The following is a 27500-nucleotide window of genomic DNA, read 5'->3' on the forward strand; positions in this document are numbered from 1 at the left end:
CGCTAGTTAGCATCAAGCCCAGTCTGGAGCGTCTGGCCATAGGTTCTCATCAACATCTCACTAAATATCCTCGTTGTTTATGCACCTGGGGAAAAGACCTTGTGGCACGGCGAACCCAAGCCTGGCATTGCATTGTATGCCTCATCCATGGCCTGACTGAGGGCGGCAATCATACATCTCCCACCTGTGTTGTAATTGTGTATTGTATTTTACAGTATTGTATTTATGTATCGGAGTGGTTAGCATGCTAGCAGATACTCGTAGTCTTCCAGTCATTGGTTCACGGAACTACATCTAACTTCCATCATACTGGACATAGAGACATAAAATGGTATCCACAATTCTACAACGTAGAAAATAGTAAAAATGAAAGAAAAACCTTGGAATGAGTAGGCGTGTCCAAACTTTTGACTTGTACAGTAGGTGTATGTTGTTTTAATATTATTTATTATTATTATTTATTATTATTATTATTTAATTTTTATTATAAAGTGCAGGACTCTCTTGTAAAATAGATGTTTAATCTCAGTGTGACTCCCTGTTTAAATAAAGGTTAAGTAAATAAATAGCCCAATGCCAATATACAGTTATAAAGTTATAAAGTGTCCAAATAAATAACCAATATGCAGAAACAGTCTGTGATATATATATATATTCTAAACATAACATTTACTATCATGGCAACAATAGTAATCATATTAAACAAGCACCTTATAGATGCCACACACCAAAAACCCTGTTGTTTTGACAAGCGGTAATAAATCACTCAGCGATTACGATTAAGCTGTTGAAACTACCACAACTCAAAAACCACATGGAAACTGGATATATTGTTACGACACTGGTTCAACGTAGAACTGTAGAACTGTAGAGATGTAGAGATGTAGAACTGTAGAACTGTAGAGCTGTAGAGCTGTATAGCTGTAGAACTGTAGAACTGTAGAACTGTAGAGATGTAGAACTGTAGAACTGTAGAGCTGTAGAGCTGTAGAACTGTAGAGATGTAGAGATGTAGAGATGTAGAACTTTAGAACTGTAGAGCTGTAGAACTGTAGAGATGTAGAACTGTAGAGATGTAGAACTGTAAAACTGTAGAGATGTAGAACTGTAGAACTGTAGAACTGTAGAGATGTAGAACTGTAGAACTGTAGAGATGTAGAACTGTAGAACTGTAGAGCTGTAGAGATGTAGAACTGTAGAACTGTGAACTGTAGATCTGTAGAACGGTAGAACTGTAGAGCTGTAGAGCTGTAGAGCTGTAGAACTGTAGAACTGTAGAGATTTAGAACTGTAGAACTGCAGAGCTGTAGAACTGTAGAACTGTAGAGCTGTAGAACTGTAGAACTGTAGAACTGTAGAACTGTAGAGCTGTAGAGCTGTAGAGCTGTAGAACTGTAGAGCTGTAGAACTGTAGATATTTAGAACTGTAGAGCTGTAGAACTGTAGAGCTGTAGAACTGTAGAGCTGTGGAACTGTAGAACTGTAGAACTGTAGAACTGTAGAGCTGTAGAGCTGTAGAACTGTAGAGATTTAGAACTGTAAGCTGTAGAACTGTAGAGCTGTATAACTGTATAACTGTAGAGATTTAGAACTGTAGAACTGTAGAACTGTAGATGTAGAACTGTAGAACTGTAGAACTGTAGAGATGTAGAACTGTAGAGATGTAGAACTGTAGAACTGTAGAACTGTAGAACTGTAGAGATGTAGAACTGTAGAGATGTAGAACTATAGAGATGTAGAACTGTAGAACTGTAGAGATGTAGAACTGTAGAACACAGTCAGCTACATTTTGGAATGTTGCATTTTGATATGTGGGTTACCAAAACGGAATGAAAACATAATGTTTCCGCCATTGTTTCCTATGTCGAAACAGCTTCTGGACATCAGAACAGCAAGATGTTCTACTTCAACGAGACAGTGAAGCGGGACTTCACTACTGCTCACCACGGACCAGGACCTGAGACTCAGAAGAGAAAGAGACGACGCAAGATATGGCCGACGTGGGGAACCCTGACGAAACTACGTCGCCAAGTAAATACCCTTCGTTCTATTAGCAAACGTACAATCACTGGAGAACAAACTGGATGAGCTCTGTACAAGACTATCCTACCAACGGGACCTGAAGAAATGTAATACCCTACTGTATGTTTCTCGGAGATGGATGATATACTGTCCATCTAGTTGGTTTTTATATCAGCAGGACAGAACAGCAGTTTCGGGTAAGATCAAGGGGGGACAACAGCTGGTGCCCAATTTCTAATATTAAGGAAGTCTTGAGGTTCTGCTCGCCTGAGTTAAAATACCTAATGATAAGCAGTAGACCACACTATTATTCTGGAAGAAAAAGGACTCTGAACAGCTTCTACCTCCAAGCCATAAGACTGCAAAATAGTTTCTTAAATAGTTAACCAAATAGCTACCCGGACTGTATGAAATGACCCATTTTGTATTAACTTATTTTGACTCATCACATACACTGCTGCTACTGTTTATTATATATCCTGTTGCCTAGTTACTTTATTCCTAGTTATATATACAGTGCCTTCACAAAGTATTCATACCCTTTGCTATGAGACTCGAAATTGAGCTCAGGGGCATCCTGTTTCCATTGATCATCCTTGTGATATTTCTAGAACTTGTTTGGAGTCCACTGGTGGTAAATTCAATTGATTGGACATGATTTGGAAAAGCACACACCTTTCTATATAAGGTCCCACAGTTTAAAGTGCATGTCAGAGCAAAAACCAAGACATGATGTTGAAGGAATTGTCAGTAAAACTCAAAGACAGGATTGTGTCGAGGCACGGATCTGGGGAAGGGTACCAAAAACTGTCTGCAGCGTTGAAGGTCCCCAAGAACACAGTGGTCTCCATCATTCTTAAATGGAAGAAGTTTGGAACCACCAGGACTCTTCCTAAAGCTGGCCTCCCAGCCAAGCTGTGCAATCGTGGAGGTGACCAAGAACCGGATGGTCACTCTGACAGAGCTCCAGAGTTCCTCTGTGGAGATGGGAGAACCTTCCAGAAAGACAACCATCTCTGCAGCACTCCACCAATTAGGCCTTTTTGGTCGAGTGGCCAGACGGAAGCCACTACTCAGTAAAAGGCACATGACAGCCTGCTTGGAGTTTGCCAAAAGGCACCTAAAGAACTCTCAGACGATGAGAAACAAGATTGTCTGGTCTGATGAACTCTTTGGCCTGAATGCCAAACGTCATGTCTGGAGGAAACAGGACAACAACCCTAAGCACACAGCCAAGACAACGCAGGAGTGGCTTCGGGACAAGTCTCTGAATGTCCTTGAGTGGCCCAGCCAGAGCTTGGACTTGAACCTGATTGAACATCTCTGCAGAGACCCGAAAATAGCTCTGCAGCGACGCTCCCCATCCAACCTGACAGAGCTTGAGAGGATCTGCAGAGAAGAATGAGAGAAAATCCCCAAATACAGGTGTGCCAAGCTTGTAGTGTCATACCCAAGAAGACTCGAGGCTGTAATCACTGCCAAAGGTGCTTCAACAAAGTACTGAGTAAAGGGTCTGAACAATTAGGTAAATGTGATATTTCAGGTTTTTATCCTTATACATTTGCAAAAATAACAAAATGACAGTTTTTGCTTCGTCATTATGGGGTATTGTGTGTAGATTGATGAGGGGGAAAAAACGATTGAATCAATTTTAGAATAAGACTGTAACGTAACAAAATGAATACTTTCTGAATGCACTGTAAGTGTTCATACCCCCTTTACTATGAGACTCCAGGTGCTTCCTGTTTCCATTGATCATCCTTGAGATGTCACTACAACTTGATTGGAGTCCACCTGTGGTAAATTCCATTGATTGGACATGATTTGGAAATAAACATTCTATATAAGGTCCAACAGTCGAGTATGAGGTATTTATCTGCGGAAAGGTAGAAAACGAGGTAGAAAACTATTTATAGAGTGTTGAAAGTTTTCAAGAGCACAGGGAAATGGAAAAATATGGAACTACCCAGACTCTGCCTACAATCAAATGGAGCAAACCGACAAGAAGGACCTTGGTCAGGGAGGTGACCAAGAACCCAATTACCACTCTGACAAAACTACAGAGTTCCTTGGTTGAGATGGAAGAGAACCTGCCAGATGGACAACACCATCTGCCCATAGAAAGAGACGTAGGGTGAGAGAAGTTCCCCAACGCTGGAAGGGGGACCTGAGTAAAACAGTTTGTGTTATGAACAGTGCTTGTGCCCATAGAAAGAGATGTGGGGTGAGAGAAGTTCCCCAACGCTGGAAGGGGGACCTGAGTAAAACAGTTTGGGAAACCCTGCTGTATAACACTTCACCAATCTGGGCTTTATGGGAGAAAAGAAGCCACTCCTGAGAAAAAGGCACATGACAGCATGACTGAAGGTTGTAAAAAAAGGCATGTGAAAGACAATGAGAGTATAAGACAAAATATTCTGTGATCTGATTACCCAAAAATGTAACTATTTGGCCTGAATGCAAAGCGCTATGTTTTGGAGAAAACCAGGCACAGCTCATCACCCGTCTAACACCATCCCTACCGTGAAGCATGGTGGTTGCAGACATACCCAAGACGACTCAATGCTGTAATCGCCGCCAACGGTGCTTCTACAAAGTATTTACTCAGGGGTGTGAATAATTATGTAAATTAGATATTTCTGTATTTACTTTTTAATCAATTTGCAAAAAAATCTAAAAACATGTTTCACTTTGTCATCAATTGTGTGTACAGTCTGGTGAGAGAGAAAAAATCAATTTAATCTATTTTTTATTTCTGGGGTTTTAACACAACATAATATGGAATAAGTCAAGGGGTATGAATACTTTCTGAAGGCACTGTACATATCTACCTCAACGACCTCATACTCCTGCACATCCACTCAGTACTACTACACCGTGTATATAACCTAGTTATCATTAATCAGTACTGGTACCCTGTGTATATAGCCAAGTTATCATTACTCATTGTGTACTTATTATTTATTCCTTTTCTATTATTTCCCTATGTTCTTTCTCTCTGCGTGATTGGGAAGGGCCCGTAAGTAAGCATTTCACTGTTACTGTCACGACTTCCGCCGGAGTCGGTCCCTCTCCTTGTTCGGCGGTCGACGTCACCGGCCTTCTAGCCATCACCGATCCACTTTCATTTTCCATTTGTTTTGTCTTTGTTTTTTACACACCTGGTTTCAATTCCTCCATTACATGTTCATTATTTAACCCTCTGGTTTCCCCCATGTTTGTGTGCGTGTTTGTTTTATTGTAAGGCTGTATCTGACCGCTGGTAAATTGTTACCGGGTTTTGTTATTACGCCCTTTTATTTCGTATTTTTCCAGCACCGTAGTATTGTGTTTACACTGGTGGTATCTTGTATTAAATACATTTTATTTTCTTTGCATCTCAACTCTCCTGCGCCTGACTCCTTTCACCAGTTACCCACAGATCCTGGTCGTTGTGGATCGGTTTTCTAAGTCCTGTCGTCTCCCTTTACCCGGTCTCCCTACGGCCCTACAGACTGCGGAGGCCCTGGTCACACACATCTTCCGGCACTACGGAGTGCCTGAGGACATAGTAACTGATCGAGGTCCCCAGTTCACGTCAAGGGTCTGGAGGGCATTCATAGAACGTCTGGGGGTCTCGGTCAGCCCTACTTCAGGTTTTCACCCTGAGAGTAACGGGTAGGTGGAGAGAGTAAACCAGGATGTGGGTAGGTTTCTGCGGTCTTATTGCCAGGACCGGCTGGGGGAGTGGGCGGTGTTCATACCCTGGGCAGAGATGGCCCAGAATTCGCTCCGCCACTCTTCTACCAACCTCTCCCCATTCCAGCGCGTACCAGCCGGTTCTGGCGCCGTGGCATCAGAGCCAGATCGAGGCTCCTGTGGTGGACGACTGGTTTAGGCGTTCGGAGGAGACGTGGGACGCCGCTTATGTGCACCTTCAGCGGGCCGTGAGGCGTCAGACAGCCAGCGCAGACCGCCACCGCAGTGAGGCCCCGGTGTTTGCACCGGGGGACCGGGTCTGGCTCTCGACCCGAAACCTGCCCTTCCGCCTGCCCTGCCGGAAGCTGGGTCCACGGTTTGTGGGGCCATTCAAAGTCCTGAGGAGAGTGAACGAGGTTTGTTACAGTTTACAGCTTCCCCCAGATTACCGTATAAACTCCTTGTTCCATGTATCTCTCCTCAGGCCGGTGGTAGCTGGTCTACTCCAGGAGTCTGAGGTGCGGGAGGTTTCTCCGCCCCCTCTGGACATCGAGGGGGCCCCGGCGTATGCAGTCCGACCCATACTGGAGTTGAGGCGTCGGGCGAGAGGCCTTCAGTAGCTCGTGGAGTGGGAGTGGTACGGTCCAGAGGAGAGGTGCTGGGTTCCGGTGGAGGACGTCTTGGACCCTTCGATGCTGCAGGAGTTCCACAGTCTCCATCCGGATCGCCCTGCGCCTCGTCCTCCGGGTCGTCCCCGAGGCCGGTGCCGGCGCGCTGCTGGAGCTGCGCGTCAAGTGGGGGCACTGTCACGACTTCCGCCTTGTTCGAGCGGCATTCGGCGGTCAACGTCACCGGCCTTCTAGCCATCACCGATCCACTTTTCATTTTCCATTTGTTTTGTCTTTGTTTTTTACACACCTGGTTTCAATTCCCCCATGTTTGCGTGCGTGTTTGTATTATTGTAAGGCTGTATCTGACGGCCAGTATATTGTTACCGGGTTTTGTTATTACGCCCGTTTATTTCGTGGTACTGGTATTTTTCCAGCACCATAGTATTGTGTTTATACTGGTGTTTTTCTTGTATTAAATACCTTGTCCACGCACCTCAGCTCTCCTGCGACTGACTCCTTTCACCAGTTACCCACAGCCTTGACAGTTAGTCTACATGTGATAAATAAAACTTGAATTGATGATTTGATGTTGAAATCAATCGTGCAAGAGCAGGGAGATGGAAGTTTCACGTCCTTTTAAAACAAACACAGCTCAAAAACCACATGGAATCTGGGAATAATGTGTACGTCACTGGTTAGGAGAAGACGGCTAGCTCCATCTTTTAAGTGTTGCATTTTGATTCAAGTAGGTCGCCACTATGCTCCATGGAATCTTGGAATAACGGTGTATTGGTGTGTGGTGTGTGGTGCCACTTTCACAGCGAGACCACCACAAATTATTTTACATTTACATTGTAGTCATTTAGCAGACTCTGATCCAGAGCCACTACAGTAGTGAGTCATTTAGCAGACTCTCTGATCCAGAGACACTACAGTAGTGAGTCATTTAGCAGACTCTCTGATCCAGAGCCACTACAGTAGTGAGTCATTTAGCAGACTCTCTGATCCAGAAACACTACAGTAGGGAGTCATTTAGCAGACTCTCTGATCCAGAGCCACTACAGTAGTGAGTCATTTAGCAGACTCTCTGATCCAGAGCCACTTACAGTAGTGTGTCATTTAGCAGACTCTCTGATCCAGAGCCACTACAGTAGTGAGTCATTTAGCAGACTCTCTGATCCAGAGCCACTACAGTAGTGAGTCATTTAGCAGACTCTCTGATCCAGAGCCACTACAGTAGTGAGTCATTTAGCAGACTCTCTGATCCAGAGCCACTTACAGCAGTGAGTCATTTAGCAGACTCTCTGATCTAGAGCCACTACAGTAGTGAGTCATTTAGCAGACTCTCTGATCCAGAGCCACTACAGTAGTGAGTCATTTAGCAGACTCTCTGATCCAGAGCCACTACAGTAGTGAGTCATTTAGCAGACTCTCTGATCCAGAGCCACTACAGTAGTGAGTCATTTAGCAGACTCTCTGATCCAGAGCCACTACAGTAGTGAGTCATTTAGCAGACTCTCTGATCCAGAGCCACTTACAGTAGTGAGTCATTTAGCAGACTCTCTGATCCAGAGCCACTACAGTAGTGAGTCATTTGAAAACGTCAGCTTGCATAATATAGTAACACATACTGTCCATATCACGGAAAGTAGTGTAATATACATTCATTATAATATAATACTATAATATTAATAATTCTATATCTTAATTTAGTATTAGAGTAAATGATGCAAACTCACTAATCATTTAAATAATAGCATATACGAGAGTCTACTATGTCATGGAAAAAGCAGGTGTTCCTAATGTTTTGTACACTCAGCGTGAGTGTAGTTAGCTCAGCGTGAGTGTAGTTAGCTCAGCGTGAGTGTAGTTAGCTCAGCGTGAGTGTAGTCAACTCAGTGTGAGTGTAGTTAGCCCTGCGTGAGTGTAGTTAGCTCAGCGTGAGTGTAGTTAGCTCAGCGTGAGTGTAGTTAGCTCAGCGTGAGTGTACAAAACATTAGGAACACCTGCTTTTTCCATGAGATTGACTGACCAGGTGAATCCAGGTGAAAGTTATGACCCCTTATTGATGTAATTTCTTAAATCCACTTCAATCAGTGTAGATGAAGGGGAGGATGACAGGTTAAAGAAGGAGTTTTAAGCCTTGAGATAATTGAGACATGGATTGTGTATGTGTGTCATTCAGAGAGTGAATGGGCAAGACAAAATATTGAAGTGCCTTTGAACGGAGTGTGGTAGTAGGTGCCAGGCGCACCGGTTTGTGTCAAGAACTGCAACGCTGCTGGGTTTTTCACGCTCAACAGTTTCCCCTGTGTATCAAGAATGGTCCACCACCCAAAGGACATCCAGCCAACTTGACATAACTGTGGGAAACATTGGAGTCAATATGGACCAGCATCCCTGTGGAACGCTTTTAACACCTTGTAGAGTCCATGCCCCGACAAATTGAGGACAGAAAGGGGGACAGCAACTCAATATTACGAAGGTGTTCCTAATGTTTTGGACACTCAGTGTATTTCTCACTAGTTTAAACATTTAGAGATAAAAAAAAAAAGGCTCTAGAAATGGAACAAATTGGCCACGTCAGCAAACGCCTTCAACATGTGGTACAGCTGCCTGGTGGGAAGCATCTCGATACAACAGCGTTGGTCTGGTCAACGGTCATTCGCACCAGCTTGTCGTTACGTTAGCTAATTGGCAATGTTACGGTGACATCCAGAAGGTGACCAATACTGCAAGTTATTTCTCCCTCTCCCATTAAAATAAACATCACTTTCTTTTACAAGTTTTAACTAGCGCCATGCTGGTGTTGTTGCCAGCTAGCCAGAACAAACTAGCTAGCTGGGAAGGGCTCATCAGGATGACTGACTGAACTAGCTAGCTGGGAAGGGCTCATCAGGATGACTGACTGAACTAGCTAGCTGGGAAGGGCTCATCAGGATGACTGACTGACTGAACTAGCTAGCTGGGAAGGGCTCATCAGGATGACTGACTGAACTAGCTAGCTGGGAAGGGCTCATCAGGATGGCTGACTGAACTAGCTAGCTGGGAAGGGCTCGTCAGGATGACTGACTGAACTAGCTAGCTGGGAAGGGCTCGTCAGGATAACTGACTGAACTAGCTAGCTGGGAAGGACTCGTCAGGATGACTGACTGAACTAGCTAGCTGGGAAGGTCTCGTCAGGATGACTGACTGAACTAGCTAGCTGGGAAGGGCTCGTCAGGATGACTGACTGAACTAGCTAGCTGGTAAGGGCACATCAGGATGACTGACTGAACTAGCTAGCTGGGAAGGGCTCATCAGGATGACTGACTGAACTGAATCCATTCCTCTCCACACTCGACTCTCAGCTGAGCGACATCCGTCATCAATTTGGGCACCAGGCATGTCCGTATTGCCTCTCCCTTGAATCCTGGATTGAATTGAAACCCTTCCCTTGGTTGCTGTGGTGAGTGGCCAACTGAAATCTATCCCTGGGTTGCTGCTGTGGAGTAGTGAGATAGAGTGACCAACTAAAAGGTTTCCCTGGGTTGTTGTGTCATTGTATATTGAGGGACATCTACAAAGTTTTCCTGGGTTGCTGTGAGGGCCAACTGAAAGATATCCCTGGGTTGCTGTGAAGGCCAACTAAAAGCTTTCCCTGGGTTGTTGCTCTCGTGTCTCACCTGTATAGCAGCTGTTCTGTGCTGTGGAATGTTCAAGATGTTGACGTGCAGCGCTAGGGGAAAGGGAACCTTAGGAACCAATAGAAACAGATCAGACTCCACAAACAGCATATCAGGAGCTGGGAGATAAAAACCTATTTTTCGCAGGAGCTTCTATCCAAAGTGACAGAGGGGGGGGGTAAGAACGTGGACTCACCCTATGATCCGGAATATAGGGGTAGGTGCCCGTGAGGAAGGAGAGGGGAGGGAGAGGGGAGTGGTGATGGAAGCCCACGTTGTGGTGGTTGGCCTTGGCGTAACCGGGGGCGATGGAGTGGGAGGAGGGCTGAAGGTAACCCTCCTGTTCAACCTTCCTACGCATCGTAGAGTTCCAGTGGTTCTTGATAGCATTATCAGTCCTGGGCAATAAAACAGAGAGAGAGAGAGAGAGAGAGAGACAGAGAAAGGGAGAGAAAGGGAGAGAGAGAGAGAGAGAGAGAGAGAGGGACAGAGAGAGAGAGAGAGAGAGAGAGAGAGAGAGAGAGAGAGAGAGAGGGACAGAGAGAGAGAGAGAGAGAGAGAGAGACTTAGTTACAGCAGGAATCGCACACATTCAGCCATTGTAAAGTTGTTCTTGATTGCAATATACTGTAAGTTCTGAGCAACTACAATCACTCTCTCTCTCTCTCTCTCTCCCTTCCTCCACCCCTCCCACCCACCCACTTTCCTCTCTCTCCCCCCCACCCCTTCTTTCTCTCTCCATACCTGCCAGGCAGCAGTTTGGCGATCTCGGCCCAACGGTTGCCCAGTTTCTCGTGGGCCTGGTAGATGATCTGGTCCTCTTCCTCGGTCCAGGAAGTCTTCTTCACCTCGGGGTTCAGGTGGTTGTGCCAGCGCTCTCTGCACTGCTTCCCTATCCGACCCTTCAGGTGCTTGGCGATCACCGACCAACGCTTGGCTCCATACTTCTGGACTAGTTCAATCACCTGAGGGAGGGTGGAGGAGGGAGATAGGGAGAGAGGGGAGGGAGCGGGGGGAGGAGGTGAAAGGGGCAAAGAGAGAATACATTTTCAGGAACCATTCAAAAGTCAACAATACTTCTCAGCCCCTCGTTCCCTTAGTCAACCCTTCCCCCCCTCCTTCTCTGCTTCTTCTCAGCCCCTCGTTCCTTTAGTCAACCCTTTCCTCTCTCCTTCTCTGCTTCTTCTCAGCCCCTCGTTCCTTTAGTCAACCCTTTCCTCTCTCCTTCTCTGCTTCTTCTCAGCCCCTCGTTCCTTTAGTAAACCCTTTCCTCTCTCCTTTTCTGCTTCTTCTCAGCCCCTCGTTCCTTTAGTCAACCCTTTCCCCCCTCCTTCTCTGCTTCTTCTCCCTCTCTCCCTTTTGAAATCTCTTGCTAGTGTTATGGAGGGAGTTTCCACCGTTAGCCTCTTTGCTAATCATTACCTCCTAGCTTCTGGAAGTGTGTGTGTGTGTGTGTGTGTGTGTGTGTGTGTGTGTGTGTGTGTGTGTGTGTGTGTGTGTGTGTGTGTGTGTGTGTGTGTGTGTGTGTGTGTGTGTGTGTGTGTGCGCGCGCAGAAGTATAACTGTAGAACTCTCACTTTCAGCTAATAATATGCAGTGACAAGTTATCTACTCAGTGCAGGTCAACAACACTTCTCAGTGAAACACTTGGCTGTCTGAGTTAGCACCAATATAATAGATCCCAGGTCTCATGCACTGGCCAAAAGTAGTGCACTATATAGGGAAAAGGATTTTGGATATAGACCTAACCTATGACGATCTGTTATGGATCCAATCATTGTAAATAAGAATTTGTTCTTAACTGACTTGCCTAGTTAAATAAAGGTTAAATTTAAAAAAATATATATATATATGGCCCTAGAAGAGTTCTCTTAATGTAAGGTGCTAAAAGGTTTCTTTAAAGTTCCGTAAGGTTCTAAAATGGTTCTTTAAAGTTCGGTAAGGTTCTGAAAGGCAGGTTTGGGGAGTAAGTGATTACAAAAAGCTGTAACTGTAATCCGTTATGTTACCATCAAAAATATTGTAATTAGCTTACAGATACTTTTGAAAAACTAGTTGATTACTTCTATGATTACTTGAAATTCAGGAAGGACGTTTCCGAGAAAAAAATGATTTGCAACCATTCTATTTCGTAATGACATTCAAGTCAGCATTGGAAAAGTTTGTTCTGCCTGAACCAGTCTGACCACCAATCAGAGACCACTGTGATGACACACCAAATGATGACCACCGATTAGAGACCACTATGAAGACACACCAAATGATGACCACCAATCAGAGACCACTATGATGACACACCAAATGATGACCACCAATCAGAGACCACTGTGATGACACACAAAATGATGACCACCAATCAGAGACCACTATGATGACACACCAAATGATGACCACCAATCAGAGACCTCTATGATGACATGCCAAATGATGACCACCAATCAGAGACCACTAGGATGACACACCAAATGATGACCACCAATCAGAGACCACAAATGATGACACACCAAATGATGACCACCAATCAGAGACCACTAATGATGACACACCAAATGATGACGACCAATCAGAGACCACTGTGATGACACACCAGATGGGTTTGATGGATCACGGGAGAAAAGAGCAGGAATGGGCTTTTGTTTATGTCTGGAATATGTCTTTCAATGGTGCGACAGATGTCGGGAATCCAAAGATTATCCAACTTAAATAAACGCTTGGAGGTAAAAGACAATAGCAGTGGTGTAGTCTACGGCGATACGGATGTCACTTGTGAATCCCAATGCTGCTCTGTCATTTAGCTATTTGAGTTTTACAGGTTGCGGTTGTTGTGGATGGCTGTTCACAAATATATATGTGTATTTTAATCCATAATTGTTGAATTCAAAAAGTTTAAGCTGCCTATAATTAATGTTTTTGCGACCAGTGGACAGCCAGGGAAAATGCACTTGCGACCAGTGGATAGCCAGGGAAAATGCACTTGCGACCAGTGGACAGCCAGGGAAAAATGCACTTGCAACCAATGGACAGCCAGGGAAAAATGCACTTGCGACCAATGGACAGCCAGGGAAAATGCACTTGCAACCAATGGACAGCCAGGGAAAAATGCACTTGGGACCAGTGAACAGCCAGGGAAAAATGCACTTGGGACCAATGGACAGCCAGGGAAAAATGCACTTGGGACCAGTGGACAGCCAGGGAAAAATGCACTTGGGACCAGTGGACAGCCAGGGGGAAAATGCACTTGGGACCAGTGGACAGCCAGGGAAAAATGCACTTGCGTCCAGTGGACAGCCAGGGAAAAATGCACTTGGGACCAGTGGACAGCCAGGGAAAAATGCACTTGAGACCAGTGGACAGCCAGGGGAAAATGCACTTGGGACCAGTGGACAGCCAGGGAAAAATGCACTTCTGTCCAGTGGACAGCCAGGGAAAAATGTACTTGCAACCAGTGGACAGCCAAGGAAAAATGCACTTGCGACCAGTGGACAGCCAGGGAAAATGCACTTGCGACCAGTGGATAGCCAGGGAAAATGCACTTGCGACCAGTGGACAGCCAGGGAAAAATGCACTTGCAACCAATGGACAGCCAGGGAAAAATGCACTTGCGACCAATGGACAGCCAGGGAAAATGCACTTGCAACCAATGGACAGCCAGGGAAAAATGCACTTGGGACCAGTGAACAGCCAGGGAAAAATGCACTTGGGACCAATGGACAGCCAGGGAAAAATGCACTTGGGACCAGTGGACAGCCAGGGAAAAATGCACTTGGGACCAGTGGACAGCCAGGGGGAAAATGCACTTGGGACCAGTGGACAGCCAGGGAAAAATGCACTTGCGTCCAGTGGACAGCCAGGGAAAAATGCACTTGGGACCAGTGGACAGCCAGGGAAAAATGCACTTGCGACCAGTGGACAGCCAGGGAAAAATGCACTTGGGACCAGTGGACAGCCAGGGAAAAATGCACTTGTGTCCAGTGGACAGCCAGGGAAAAATGCACTTGCAACCAGTGGACAGCCAAGGAAAAATGCACTTGCGACCAGTGGACAGCCAGGGAAAAATGCACTTGAGACCAGTGGACAGCCAGGGAAAAATGCACTTGCGACCAGTGGACAGCCAGGGAAAAATGAAATTGTATCCAGTGGACAGCCAGGGAAAAATTCACTTGTGTCCAGTGGACAGCCAGGGAAAAATGCACTTGCAACCAGTGGACAGCCAGGGGGAAAAATGCACTTGCGACCAGTGGACAGCCAGGGAAAAATGCGCTTGCGACCAGTGGACAGCCAGGGAAAAATGCACTTGCGACCAGTGGACAGCCAGGGAAAAATGAAATTGTATCCAGTGGACAGCCAGGGAAAAATGCACTTGCAACCAGTGGACAGCCAGGGAAAAATGCACTTGGGACCAGTGGACAGCCAGGGAAAAATGCACTTGGGACCAGTGGACAGCCAGGGGGAAAAATGCACTTGTATCCAGTGGACAGCCAGGGAAAAGTGGGTTCTTGCAACCAGTGGACAGCCAGGGAAAAATGCACTTGCAACCAGTGGACAGCCAGGGAAAAATGCACTTGTATCCAGTGGACAGCCAGGGAAAAATGCACTTGTGTCCAGTGGACAGCCAGGGAAAAATGCACTTGGGACCAGTGGACAGCCAGGGAAAAGTGGGCTCTTGCAACCAGTGGACAGCCAGGGTAAAATGCACTTGCAATCAGTGGACAGCCAGGGAAAAATGCACTTGTATCCAGTGGACAGCCAGGGGGAAAATGCACTTGCGACCAGTGGACAGCCAGGGAAAAATGCACTTGTATCCAGTGGACAGCCAGGGGGAAAATGCACTTGCGACCAGTGGACAGCCAGGGAAAAATGCACTTGCGACCAGTGGACAGCCAGGGAAAAATGCACTTGTATTCAGTGGACAGCCAGGGAAAAATGGGCTCTTGCAACAGTCGCATAGCGCTGATCAAATCCTTTGGAATAAACTTTTGAGGGAGTTCCTCCGTTCTAAATTCCTCTGTGATATTGTGCGCCACAATTCCATACTGTCATAAACGGGTTTGATTTAAGACCACAAGTGGGGCTTTTATTGCTCAATCTAAATTGTGCTGATTTCCCCCCCAAAATGTCCATAGGCCCAACGGACACATGCTCAAAACTCACACACTTTTGATAAGACTTAAACATCAGCAAATTATCAATAGATCAACGTGTCACCAACAAAAACTGACTAATAAGTCCTGAGTTGACGAAAGTCCACTCCATGGTAGTCAGATAATAAGTCCTGAGTTGATTCAACTCCACTCCATGGTAGTCAGATAATAAGTCCTTAGCTGACTAAACTCCACTCCATGGTAGTCAGATAATAAGTCCTTAGCTGACTAAACTCCACTCCATGGTAGTTAGATAATAAGTCCTTAGCTGACTAAACTCCACTCCATGGTAGTCAGATAATAAGTCCTGAATTGACTAATCTCCACTCCATGGTAGTCAGATAATAAGTCCTGAACTGACTAAACTCCACTCCATGGTAGTCAGATAATAAGTCCTTAGCTGACTAAACTCCACTCCATGGTAGTCAGATAATAAGTCCTGAGTTGACTAAACTCCACTCCATGGTAGTAAGATAATAAGCCCTTAGTTGACTAAACTCCACTCCATGGTAGTCAGATAATAAGTCCTTATTTGATTAAAGTCCACTCCAAGGTAGTTCGATAATAAGTCCTGAGCTGACTAAACTCCACTCCAAGGTAGTTTTGGGATTATGCTGAGGTAAAACAGTTCGGCTAATCTATATTTCCAAGTCCTATTCTTGATGATGAAGGTGTATTAAATTAATTGGAATGACTGTAAATCTCACAGAGTTTGTTTTATTATATAACGCTATAGAGATTTACATTTTAGTCAGTTAGCAGACGCTCTTATCCAGAGCGACTTACAGTAGTGAATGCATACATTTCATACATTTTTCTCCGTACTGGTCCCCCATGGGAATTGAACCCACAACCCTGGCGTTGCAAACACCATGCTCTACCAACTGAGCCACACGGGACCAGATATAGATATAGAGGCTAATTGTATTATTAGCTGTAGCAGAAAGCAATGGGTTAGTTAGTAAAAGCCTACATAACCAACAACGTAAAGTAAAATGCAATATAATTTTTTTTTATGCAACATCTACATTTCTGGTGAGCTATGTAAAACTCTAACATAGATTAATCCTGCAATAGATGTTGTTCAATTGGTAATATTAATTTTGTCTTCATCTAGTGCCTCTTAAAGGGGAAAGTAATCTTTAAAAAAGTAACTGAATGTAATCAGATTACATTACTGAGTTTGGGGTAATCCCCCAAAAAATTACGTTACTGATTTTGGACAGGTAACTAGTAACAGATTACATTTAGAAAAGTTACCTGCCCAAACCTACTGTAAGGGTTCTCTATAACATTCCATACGTTTCTGTAAGGGTTCTATAAGGTTCTGTAAGGGTTCTCTATAACATTCCATATGTTTCTGTAAGGGTTCTATAAGGTTCTATAAGGTTATGTAAGGGTTCTATAAGGTTCTATAAGGTTCTGTAAGGGTTCTCTATAACATTCCATACGTTTCTGGAAGGGTTCTATAAGGTTCTATAAGGTTCTGTAAGGGTTCTATAAGGTTCTATAAGGTTGTGTTCTTACTCTCTGGTCCTCCTCCTTGGTCCAGGGTCCTTTGATGAGTTCAGGGTTGAGAACCTTCTGCCAGCGGTGCTGACACTGCATATCTGTACGGTTCTATTGAGAGCAGACACATTGGTTATTAAGGGAATGTTTATGTATTGAACAGCCTACCATCTCAGGAGTCTTGTGATATGTTTATGTATTGAATAGCCTACCATCTCAGGAGTCTTGTTCATGTTTATGTATTGAATAGCCTACCATCACAGGAGCCTTGTTCATGTTTATGTATTGAATAGCCTACCATCTCAGGAGTCTTGTGATATGTTTATGTATTGAACAGCCTACCATCTCAGGAGTCTTATGATATGTTTATGTATTTAATAGCCTACCATCTCAGGAGTCTTGTTCATGTTTATGTATTGAATAGCCTACCATCACAGGAGCCTTGTTCATGTTTATGTATTGAATAGCCTACCATCTCAGGAGTCTTGTGATATGTTTATGTATTGAATAGCCTACCATCTCAGGAGTCTTGTTCATGTATTGAATAGCCTACCAACTTAGGAGTCTTGTTTATGTTTATGTATTTAATAGCCTACCATCTCAGGAGTCTTGTGATATGTTATGTATTGAATAGCCTACCATCTCAGGAGTCTTGTTCATGTTTATGTATTGAATAGCCTACCATCTCAGGAGTCTTGTTCATGTTTATGTATTGAATAGCCTACCATCTCAGGAGTCTTGTGTATGTTTATGTATTGAATAGCCTACCAACTTAGGAGTCTTGTTTATGTTTATGTATTGAATAGCCTACCATCTCAGGAGTCTTGTTCATGTTTATGTATTGAATAGCCTACCATCTCAGGAGTCTTGTTCATGTTTATGTATTGAATAGCCTACCATCTCAGGAGTCTTGTGATATGTTTATGTATTGAATAGCCTACCATCTCAGGAGTCTTGTTCATGTTTATGTATTGAATAACCTACCATCTCAGGAGTCTTGTGATATGTTATGTATTGAATAGCCTACCATCTCAGGAGTCTTGTTCATGTCTATGTATTGAACAGCCTACCATCTCAGGAGTCTTGTGATATGTTTATGTATTGAATAGCCTACCATCTCAGGAGTCTTGTTCATGTTTATGTATTGAATAGCCTACCATCTCAGGAGTCTTGTTAATGTTTATGTATTGAATAGCCTACCATCTCAGGAGTCTTGTGATATGTTTATGTATTGAATAGCCTACCATCTCAGGAGTCTTGTGATATGTTGGTCTGAAATCATGTTAAGGGGTGTGATTTTTAAATTTAGAGGCGCCGGGGGGATATGCATCTGCTGCAGAGTAACGTGTTGGTCTGCCAATTGGGTCAAAAAATCACACTATAGGATGTTATGCAGAAAAATCTGTTGGTAGGACAAGGCAATGTATGTTTGAGGCAATATACATGTGATGTGACTAAAATGTATGGGCATTTAGTTAGCTAAAACGGCCCACTGTTTTAGTCATTTTGACAATAACTACACTAAAGCATTAATTCAAATGACAAAAAAACGTGACTAAGACTAGACTCAATCAACAACAAAAATGGGGTCAAAATTAACACTGGTGTGTGTGTGTGTGTGTGCGTGTGCGTGTGCGTGTGCGTGTGCGTGCGTGCGTGTGTGTGTGTGTGTGTGTGTGTGTGTGTGTGTGTGTGCGTGCGTGCGTGCGTGCACCGTAGATATAGGACCCTGCCCTCTAGCTGTGTAGAATGACTGATAGCTATCAGCCCTTACTTAAGCAAATACTCTGGAACACACACCTTAACTAATCTCTACCAACACACATACTACCCTTCTCCGCAAAGTGTGCGTGTGTGTGTGCGTGTGTGTGTGTGTGTGTGTGTGTGTGTGTGTGTGTGTGTGTGTGTGTGTGTGTGTGTGTGTGTGTGTGTGTGTGTGTGTGTGTGTGTGTGTGTGTGTGTGTGTCTTACAGGTAAGAAGCTGGCGATGAGTTTCCAGTCTGAGCAACCATGGTGTTCTACCAGCTTCTTCAACTTCTCATCCTGACACAAACAAACAAATTAAACTTAAAATATTAATGTTTAAAACACTAAAACACAACAAATAATAATAATAATAATAATAAAACACTAACAACTGAAACACTAAAATAATAAAATACTAAAACACTGAAACACTGAAACACTAAAACACTGAAACACTGAAATAATAAAACACTGAAACACTGAAACACTAAAACACTGAAACACTGAAATAATAAAACACTAAACACTGAAACACTGAAACACTAAAATAATAAAACACTGAAACACTGAAACACTAAAACACTGAAATAATAAAACACTGAAACACTGAAATAATAAAACACTGAAATAATAAAACACTAAAACACTGAAACACTGAAATAATAAAACACTGAAACACTGAAACACTAAATAATGAAACACTAAAATAATAAAACACTGAAACACTGAAATAATAAAACACTGAAACACTGAAACACTAAAACACTGAAACACTGAAACACTGAAACACTAAAACACTGAAATAATAAATCACTAAAACACTGAAACACTGAAATAATAAAACACTGAAACACTAAATAATGAAACACTGAAACACTAAAATAATAAAACACGGAAACACTGAAATAATAAAACACTGAAACACTGAAACACTGAAACACTAAATAATGAAACACTGAAACACTAAAATAATAAAACACTGAAACACTAAAATAATAAAACACTGAAACACTGAAACACTAAAATAATAAAACACTGAAACACTGAAACACTAAAACACTGAAACACTAAAATAATAAAACACTGAAACACTAAAACACTAAAACACTGAAATAATAAAACACTAAACACTGAAACACTGAAACACTGAAATAATAAAACACGGAAACACTGAAATAATAAAACACTGAAACACTGAAACACTGAAACACTAAATAATGAAACACTGAAACACTAAAATAATAAAACACTGAAACACTGAAACACTAAAATAATAAAACACTGAAACACTGAAACACTAAAATAATAAAACACTGAAACACTGAAACACTAAAACACTGAAACACTAAAATAATAAAACACTGAAACACTGAAACACTAAAACACTGAAATAATAAAACACTAAAACACTGAAACACTGAAACACTAAATAATGAAACACTGAAACACTAAAATAATAAAACATTGAAACAATAAAACTATAAAACACTAAAACAATAAAATAAAAAAAACTCAAAAACAAAACAACTGTGTGGGTGTGTGTGTTTACCTCTTCTCTTGTCCAGCGTGTTTTCCCTTGATGGCGTTTTGCTTCCTTGGCCAGCGGTCCATCGTAGTCGTGTTCATACATCTCAATATCCTCCTCATCTTCTTCACTACTATACACACTGGAGAGAGAGAAAGAGAGAGAGAGAGAGACAGATTAGAGGAACAATATAATTGTTTAAGGACAAAACACACATCAAGACCAGAGAGACAACATTTTTTAATATTTTTTTATTTCACCTTTATTTAACCAGGTAGGCAAGTTGAGAACAAGTTCTCATTTACAACTGCGACTTGGCCAAGATAAAGCAAAGCAGTTCGACACAGAGTTACATGTGGAAAAAACAAACATACAATCAATAATACAGTAGATCAGTAAATCTATATACAGCATGTGCAAATGAGGTAGGATAAGAGAGGTAAAGCAATAAATAGGCTATGGTGGCGAAGTAATTACAATATAGCAATTAAACACTGAAATGGTAGGGTGTGCAGAAGATGAATGTGCAAGTAGAGATACTGGGGTGCAAAGGAGTGAGATAAATAAATACAGTATGGGGATGAGGTAGATTGGATGGGCTATTTACAGATGAGCTATGTACAGGTGCAGTGATCTGTGAGCTGCTCTGACAGCTGGTGCTTAAAGCTAGTGAGGGAGGTAAGAGTCTCCAGCTTCAGAGATTTTTGCAGTTCGTTCCAGTCATTGGCAACAGAGAACTGGAAGGAGAGGCGGCCAAAGGAAGAATTGGCTTTGGGGGTGACCAGTGAGATATACCTGCTGGAGCGCGTGCTACGGGTGGGTGCTGCTATGGTGACCAGTGAGCTGAGATAAGGTGGGGCTTTACCTAGCAGAGACTTGTAGATGACCTGGAGCCAGTGGGTTTGGCGATGAGTATGAAGCCAGGGCCAACCAACGAGAGCATACAGGTCGCAGTGGTGGGTAGAATATGGGGCTTTCGTGACAAAATGGATGGCACTGTGATAGACTGCATCCAATTTGTTGAGTAGAGTGTTGGAGGCTATTTTGTAAATGACATCGCCGAAGTCGAGGATCGGTAGGATGGTCAGTTTTACGAGGGTATGTTTGGCAGCATGAATGAAGGATGCTTTGTTGCGAAATAGGAAGCCGATTCTACATTTAATTTTGGATTGGAGATGCTTAATCTGAGTCTTGAAGGAGAGTTTACAGTCTAACCTAGGTATTTGTAGTTGTCCACATATTCTAAGTCAGAACCGTCCAGAGTAGTGAGGCTGGACGGGCGGGCAGGTGCGGGCAGCGAACGGTTGAAGAGCATGCATTTAGTTTTACTTGCATTTAAGAGCAGTTGGAGGCCACAGAAGGAGACTTGTATGGCATTGAAGCTCATCTGGAGGTTAGTTAACACAGTGTCCAAAGAAGGGCCAGAGGTATACAGAATGGTGTCGTCTGCGTAGAGGTGGATCAAAGAATCCCCAGCAGCGAGACCGACATCATTGATGTATACAGAGAAGAGAGTCGGCCCGAGAATTGAACCCTGCGGCACCCCCATAGAGACTGCCAGAGGTCCGGACAACAGGCCCTCCGATTTTACATACTGAACTCTATCAGAGAAGTTGTTGATGAACCAAGCGAGGCAATCATTTGAGAAACCAAGGCTGTTGAGTCTGCCAATAAGAATGTTGTGATTGACAGAGTCGAAAGCCTTAGCCAGGTCGATGAATACGGCTGCACAGTAATGTCTCTTATCGATGGCGGTTATGATATCGTTTAGGACCTTGAGCAGGGCTGAGGTGCACCCATGACCAACTCTGAAACCAGATTTCACAGCGGAGAAGGTATGGTGGGATTCAAAATGGTCGGTAATCTGTTTGTTGACTTGGCTTTCAAAGACCTTTGAAAGGCAGGGTTAGAACAGATATAGGTCTGTAGCAGTTTGGGTCTAGAGTGTCTCCCCCTTTGAAGAGGGGGATGACCGCGGCAGCTTTCCAATCTATGGGAATCTCAGACGATACGAAAGAGAGGTTGAACAGGCTACTAATAGGGGTTGCAACAACTTCGGCAGATCATTTTAGAAAGAGAGGGTCCAGATTGTCTAGCCCGGCTGATTTGTAGGGGTCCAGATTTTGCAGCTCTTTCAAAACATCAGCTATCTGGACTTGCCAGCCGTAGAAAAATGCTTATTGAAATTCTCAATTATTGTGGATTTATCGGTAGTGACAGTGTTTCCTAGCCTCAGTGCAGTGGGCAGCTGGAAGGAGGTGCTCTTATTCTCCATGGACTTTACAGTGTCCCAGAACTTTTTTGAGTTTGTACTACAGGATGCAAGCCTTAGCTTTCCTAACTGCCTGTGTATATTGGTTCCTAACTTCCCTGAAAAGTTGCATATCACAGGGGCTATTCGATGCTAATGCAGAACGCCACAGGATGTTTTTGTGCTGGTCAAGTGCAGACAGGTCTGGAGTGAACCAAGGGCTATATCTATTCCTAGTTCTACATTTTTTGAATGGAGCATGCTTATATAAGATTGTGAGGAAGGCTCTTTTAAAGAATAACCAGGCATCCTCTACTGACGGGATGAGGTCAATGTCATTCCGGGATACCCCGGCCAGGTCAATTAGAAAGGCCTGTTCGCTGATGTGTTTTAGGGAGCGTTTGACAGTGATGAGGAGTGGTCGTTTGACCGCAGACCCATTACGGATGCAAGCAATGAGGCAGTGATTGCTGAGATCTTGATTGAAAACAGCAGAGGTGTATTTGGAGGGCGAGTTGGTCAGGATGATATCTATGAGGGTGCCCATGTTTACGGATTTGGGGTTGTGCCTGGTAGGTTCATTGATAATTTGTGTGAGATTGAGGGCATCAAGCTTAGATTGAAGGATGGCTGCGGTGTTAAGCATGTCCCAGTTTAGGTCACCTAGCAGCACGAGCTCAGAAGATAGATGGGGGGCAATCAATTCACATATGGTGTCCAGGGCACAGCTGGGGCAGAGGGTGGTCTATAGCAAGCGGCAACGGTGAGAGACTTGTTTCTGGAAAGGTGAATTTTTAGAAGTAGAAGCTCGAATTGTTTTGGTACAGACCTGGATAGTAAGACAGAACTCTGCAGGCTATCTCTGCAGTAGATTGCAACGCCGCCCCCTTTGGCAGTTCTATCTTGACGGAAAATGTTGTAGTTGGGTATAGAATTCTCCACATTTCTGGTGGCCTTCCTAAACCAGGATTCAGACACGGCCAAGACATCAGGATTGGTGGAGTGTGCTAAAGCAGTGAATAAAGCAAACTTAGGGAGGAGGCTTCTAATGTTAACATGCATGAACCAAGGCTTTTACGGTTACAGAAGTCAACAAATGAGAACACCTCGGGAGTAGGAGTGGAGCTCGGCACTGCAGGAGCTGGATTAACCTCTACATCACCAGAGGAACAGAGGAGAAGTAGGATAAGGGTACGGCTAAAGGCTATAAGAATTGGCCGTCTAGCACGTTCAGAACAGAGAGTAAAAGGAGTAGGTTTCTGGGCACGATAGCATAGATTCAAGGCATAATGTACAGACAAAGGTATGGTAGGAAGAGAGAACATTGGAGGTAAACCTAGACATTGAGTAATGATGAGAGAGATATAGTCTCTAGAGACGTTTAAACCAGGTGATGTCATCGCATATGTAGGAGGTGGAACAACATGGTTAGTTAAGGCATATTGAGCAGGGCTAGCGGCTCTACAGTGAAATAAGACAGTAATCACTAACCAGGACAGTAATGGACGAGGCATATTGATAGGGAGAGGCATGCGCAGCCAAGTGAATCGTATGGGTCCAGTGAGTGGTTGGGTTGGCTGGGGACACGGTGATTCAGACAGTCAACAGGCCGGGGCTAGCAAGCTAGCAGTTAGCAGGCCGGGGCTAGCAAGTTAGCAGAAGGGCCTTAGAGGGACGTCGTGATGGGGGAAAGTCTGTTTTTGCCTCCTCGTGTGGTGACGTCGATAGACCAGTCGTGGAATTAGTAGGGTTCCAAGTAGCAGAGGGGTCCAATTGGTAAAATGGGTATAGTGGTCCAAGAATCTGGCCGATGGAACAGCTAACAGTCCAATATGCTCTAGATAGCTAGCAGGCCATGGTTAGCAGAATGGGACTTCAGGGGACGTCACGCCTGAGGGGCCTGTTGGAATCCTCGGGCAGATTACGTCGGTATTCCAGTCGTGAAGGATCGGCGGGGTTCCGTGCCCCGTACCAGCAGTAGAAGGGGTCCGGATATTGTAGCCGAGGAGTGGGCTTCAGGAGTAGCCCAGGAGCCCTCGCCAGGGAGATGGGCATAGCATGGGCTAGCTCCAGGCGAGTTGGTGCAAGCTCCGGGACGGAAACGTTAGCCAGGAGTAGTCAACCCGGGTTGCGGTTAGCTAGCTGCGATGGTCCAGATGAAATGGTTCAGAGTTTGCGGTAGGAATGGAGAGAAAATAGGTCCGGTATGCTCTGGTTTGAAACGCGTTGTACGAACTGGCAAGAGCTTTCCGAACTAAACGTTAGCTGATGACCGCTAGCAGTGGATAGCTGACTGGTAGCTGGTAGCTAGTTAGCTAGCTAGCTAGCTTCAGTTGAGGGATTCCAGATCCGAAGTAAATAGAAATACTTAAGGAAAAAAACAGATCCACGCCACATTGGGTGAGGCGGGTTGCAGGAGAGTATTTAGAAGTTGAGGTTTAGGAAAAATATCAAAAAGATATGCGAAGAATAGATATAAAAAGATATGTACATGGGACAAGACAAAGACGAAGACGCGTGACTGCTATGCCATCTTGGATACATAAAGAGAGACCTAAGACAACAACATAGCATGGCAGCAACACAATATGACAACAACATGGTAGAAACACAACATGGCAGCAGCACAACATGGGCAGCAGCACAAAACATGGTACAAACATTATTGGGGACAAACAACAGCACAAAGGTCAAGAAGGTAGAGACAACAATACATCACGCGAAGCAGCCACAACTGTCAGTAAGAGTGTCCATGATTGAGTCTTTGAATGAAGAGATTGAGATAAAACTGTCCAGTTTGAGTGTTTGTTGCAGCTCGTTCCAGTCGCTAGCTGCAGCGAACTGAAAAGACGAGCAACCCAGGGATGTGTGTGCTTTGGGGACCTTCAACAGAATGTGACTGGCAGAATGGGTGTTGTATGTGGAGGATGAGGGCTGCAGTAGATATCTCAGATAGGAGGCAGTGAGGCCTAAGAGGGTTTTATAAATAAGCATCAACCACTGGGTCTTGCGACGGGTATACAGAGATGACCAGTTTACAGAGGAGTATAGAGTGCAGTGATGTGTCCTATAAGGAGCATTGGTGTCAAGTCTGATGGCCGAATGGTTAAAGAACATCTAGCCGCTCGAGAGCACCCTTACCTGCCGAATTATAAATCACGTCTCCGTAATCTAGCATGGGTAGGATGGTCATCTGAATCAGGGTTAGTTTAGCAGCTGGGGTGAAAGAGGAGCAATTACGATAGAGGAAACCAAGTCTAGATTTAACTTTAGCCTGCAGCTTTGATATGTGCTGAGAGAAGGACAGTGTACCGTCTAGCCATACTCCCAAGTACTTGTATGAGGTGACTACCTCAAGCTCTAAACCCTCAGAGGTAGTAATCACACCTGTGGGGAGAGGGGCATTCTTCTTACCAAACCACATGACTGAACTAACCCTAACCTGGGTGACTGAACTAACCCTAACCCTGGTGACTGAACTAACCCTAACCTGGGTGACTGAACTAACCCTAACCCTGGTGATGGAACTAACCCTAACCCGGGTGACTGAACTAACCCTTACCCTGGTGACTGAACTAACCCTTACCCTGGTGACTGAACTAACCCTAACCCGGGTGACTGAACTAACCCTAACCCGGGTGACTGAACTAACCCTAACCCTGGTGACTGAACTAACCCTAACCCTGGTGACTAAACTAACCCTAACCTGGGTGACTGAACTAACCCTAACCTGGGTGACTGAACTAACCCTAACCCTGGTGACTGAACTAACCCTAACACGGGTGACTGAACTAACCCTAACCGGGGTGACTGAACTAACCCTAACACGGGTGACTGAACTAACCCTAACCCTGATGACTGAACTAACCCTAACCCTGGTGACTGAACTAACCCTAACCTGGGTGACTGAATTAACCCTAACCCTGGTGACTGAACTAACCCTAACCTGGATGACTGAACTAACCCTAACCTGGGTGACTGAATTAACCCTAACCCGGGTGACTGAACTAACCCTAACCTGGGTGACCGAATTAACCCTAACCCAGGTGACTGAACTAACCCTAACCCTGGTGACTGAACTAACCCTAACCCGGGAAACTGAACTAACCCTAACCCGGGTGACTGAACAAACCCTAACCTGAGTGAATAAACTAACCCTAACCCGGGTGACTGACCGAACCCTAACCCTGGTGACTGAACTAACCCTAACCCTGGTGACTGAACTAACCCTAACCTGAGTGAATGAACTAACCCTAACCTGAGTGAATGAACTAACCCGAACCCGTGAAACTGAACTAACCATAACCTGAGTGACTGAACTAACTAAAGAGATTAAGCAAGAAGTGAGCCCCAAATGACACACTAGTCCCTATATAAAGTACACTACCCACAGGGCTCTGGTCAAAAGTAGTGGACTATGTATAGGGAATAGGGTGATAATTGGGCCTACCTAAATAGACAAAGTGAAGGGCAGATTTTGGGAGGTGTCGGAGGGTCGTAACAGGGTAACAGAACCAATCATTCTAGCAGGGTAGAGTGGTAACAGAACCAGTCATTCTAGCAGGGTAGAGTGGTAACAGAACCAGTCATTCTAGCAGGGTAGAGTGGTAACAGGATAACAGAACCAGTCATTCTAACAGGGTAGAGTGGTAACAGAACCAGTCATTCTTACAGGGTAGAGTGGTAACAGAACCTGTCATTCTAACAGGGTAGAGTGGTAACAGGGTAACAGAACCAGTCATTCTAGCAGGGTAGAGTGGTAACAGAACTAGTCATTCTAACAGGGTAGAGTGGTAACAGAACCAGTCATTCTAACAGGGTAGAGTGGTAACAGGGTAACAGAACCAGTCATTCTAGCAGGGTAGAGTGGTAACAGAACCAGTCATTCTAACAGGGTAGAGTGGTAACAGAACCAGTCATTCTAGCAGGGTAGAGTGGTAACAGAACCAGTCATTCTAACAGGGTAGAGTGGTAACAGGGTAACAGAACCAGTCATTCTAACAGGGTAGAGTGGTAACAGAACCAGTCATTCTAACAGGGTAGAGTGGTAACAGAACCAGTCATTCTAACAGGGTAGAGTGGTAACAGGGTAACAGAACCAGTCATTCTAGCAGGGTAGAGTGGTAACAGAACCAGTCATTCTAACAGGGTAGAGTGGCAACAGAACCAGTCATTCTAACAGGGTAGAGTGGTAACAGAACCAGTCATTCAACGGGGTAGAGTGGTAACAGAACCAGTCATTCTAACAGGGTAGAGTGGTAACAGGGTAACAGAACCAGTCATTCTAACAGGGTAGAGTGGTAACAGAACCAGTCATTCTAGCAGGGTAGAGTGGTAACAGAACCAGTCATT

The 27500-nt window shown here is 44.3% G+C and overlaps 1 protein-coding gene across 4 annotated transcripts in view; it reads right to left on the minus strand.

Annotated features, from left to right (window-relative positions):
• The window catches only part of LOC106571071 (transcriptional activator Myb), a 110220-nt gene that overhangs the window by 70506 nt on the left and 12214 nt on the right, over nt 1-27500 (minus strand). For 3 of the 4 annotated variants that reach the window (XM_045695506.1, XM_045695505.1, XM_045695504.1), the window contains exons 2-7: nt 19922-20039; nt 18598-18669; nt 16645-16737; nt 10721-10941; nt 10173-10374; nt 9977-10045 (exon numbers count right to left, since the gene is read on the minus strand). In XM_045695506.1, the coding sequence (XP_045551462.1) occupies nt 9977-10045; nt 10173-10374; nt 10721-10941; nt 16645-16737; nt 18598-18669; nt 19922-20039 (775 nt within the window). The remainder of the gene's footprint in view (nt 1-9976; nt 10046-10172; nt 10375-10720; nt 10942-16644; nt 16738-18597; nt 18670-19921; nt 20040-27500) is intronic. The other variant, XM_045695507.1, reaches the window with a different exon arrangement.

This window comes from Salmo salar, chromosome ssa15, assembly GCF_905237065.1.
Source record: "Salmo salar chromosome ssa15, Ssal_v3.1, whole genome shotgun sequence".
NCBI classification, from domain to species: Eukaryota; Metazoa; Chordata; class Actinopteri; order Salmoniformes; family Salmonidae; genus Salmo; species Salmo salar.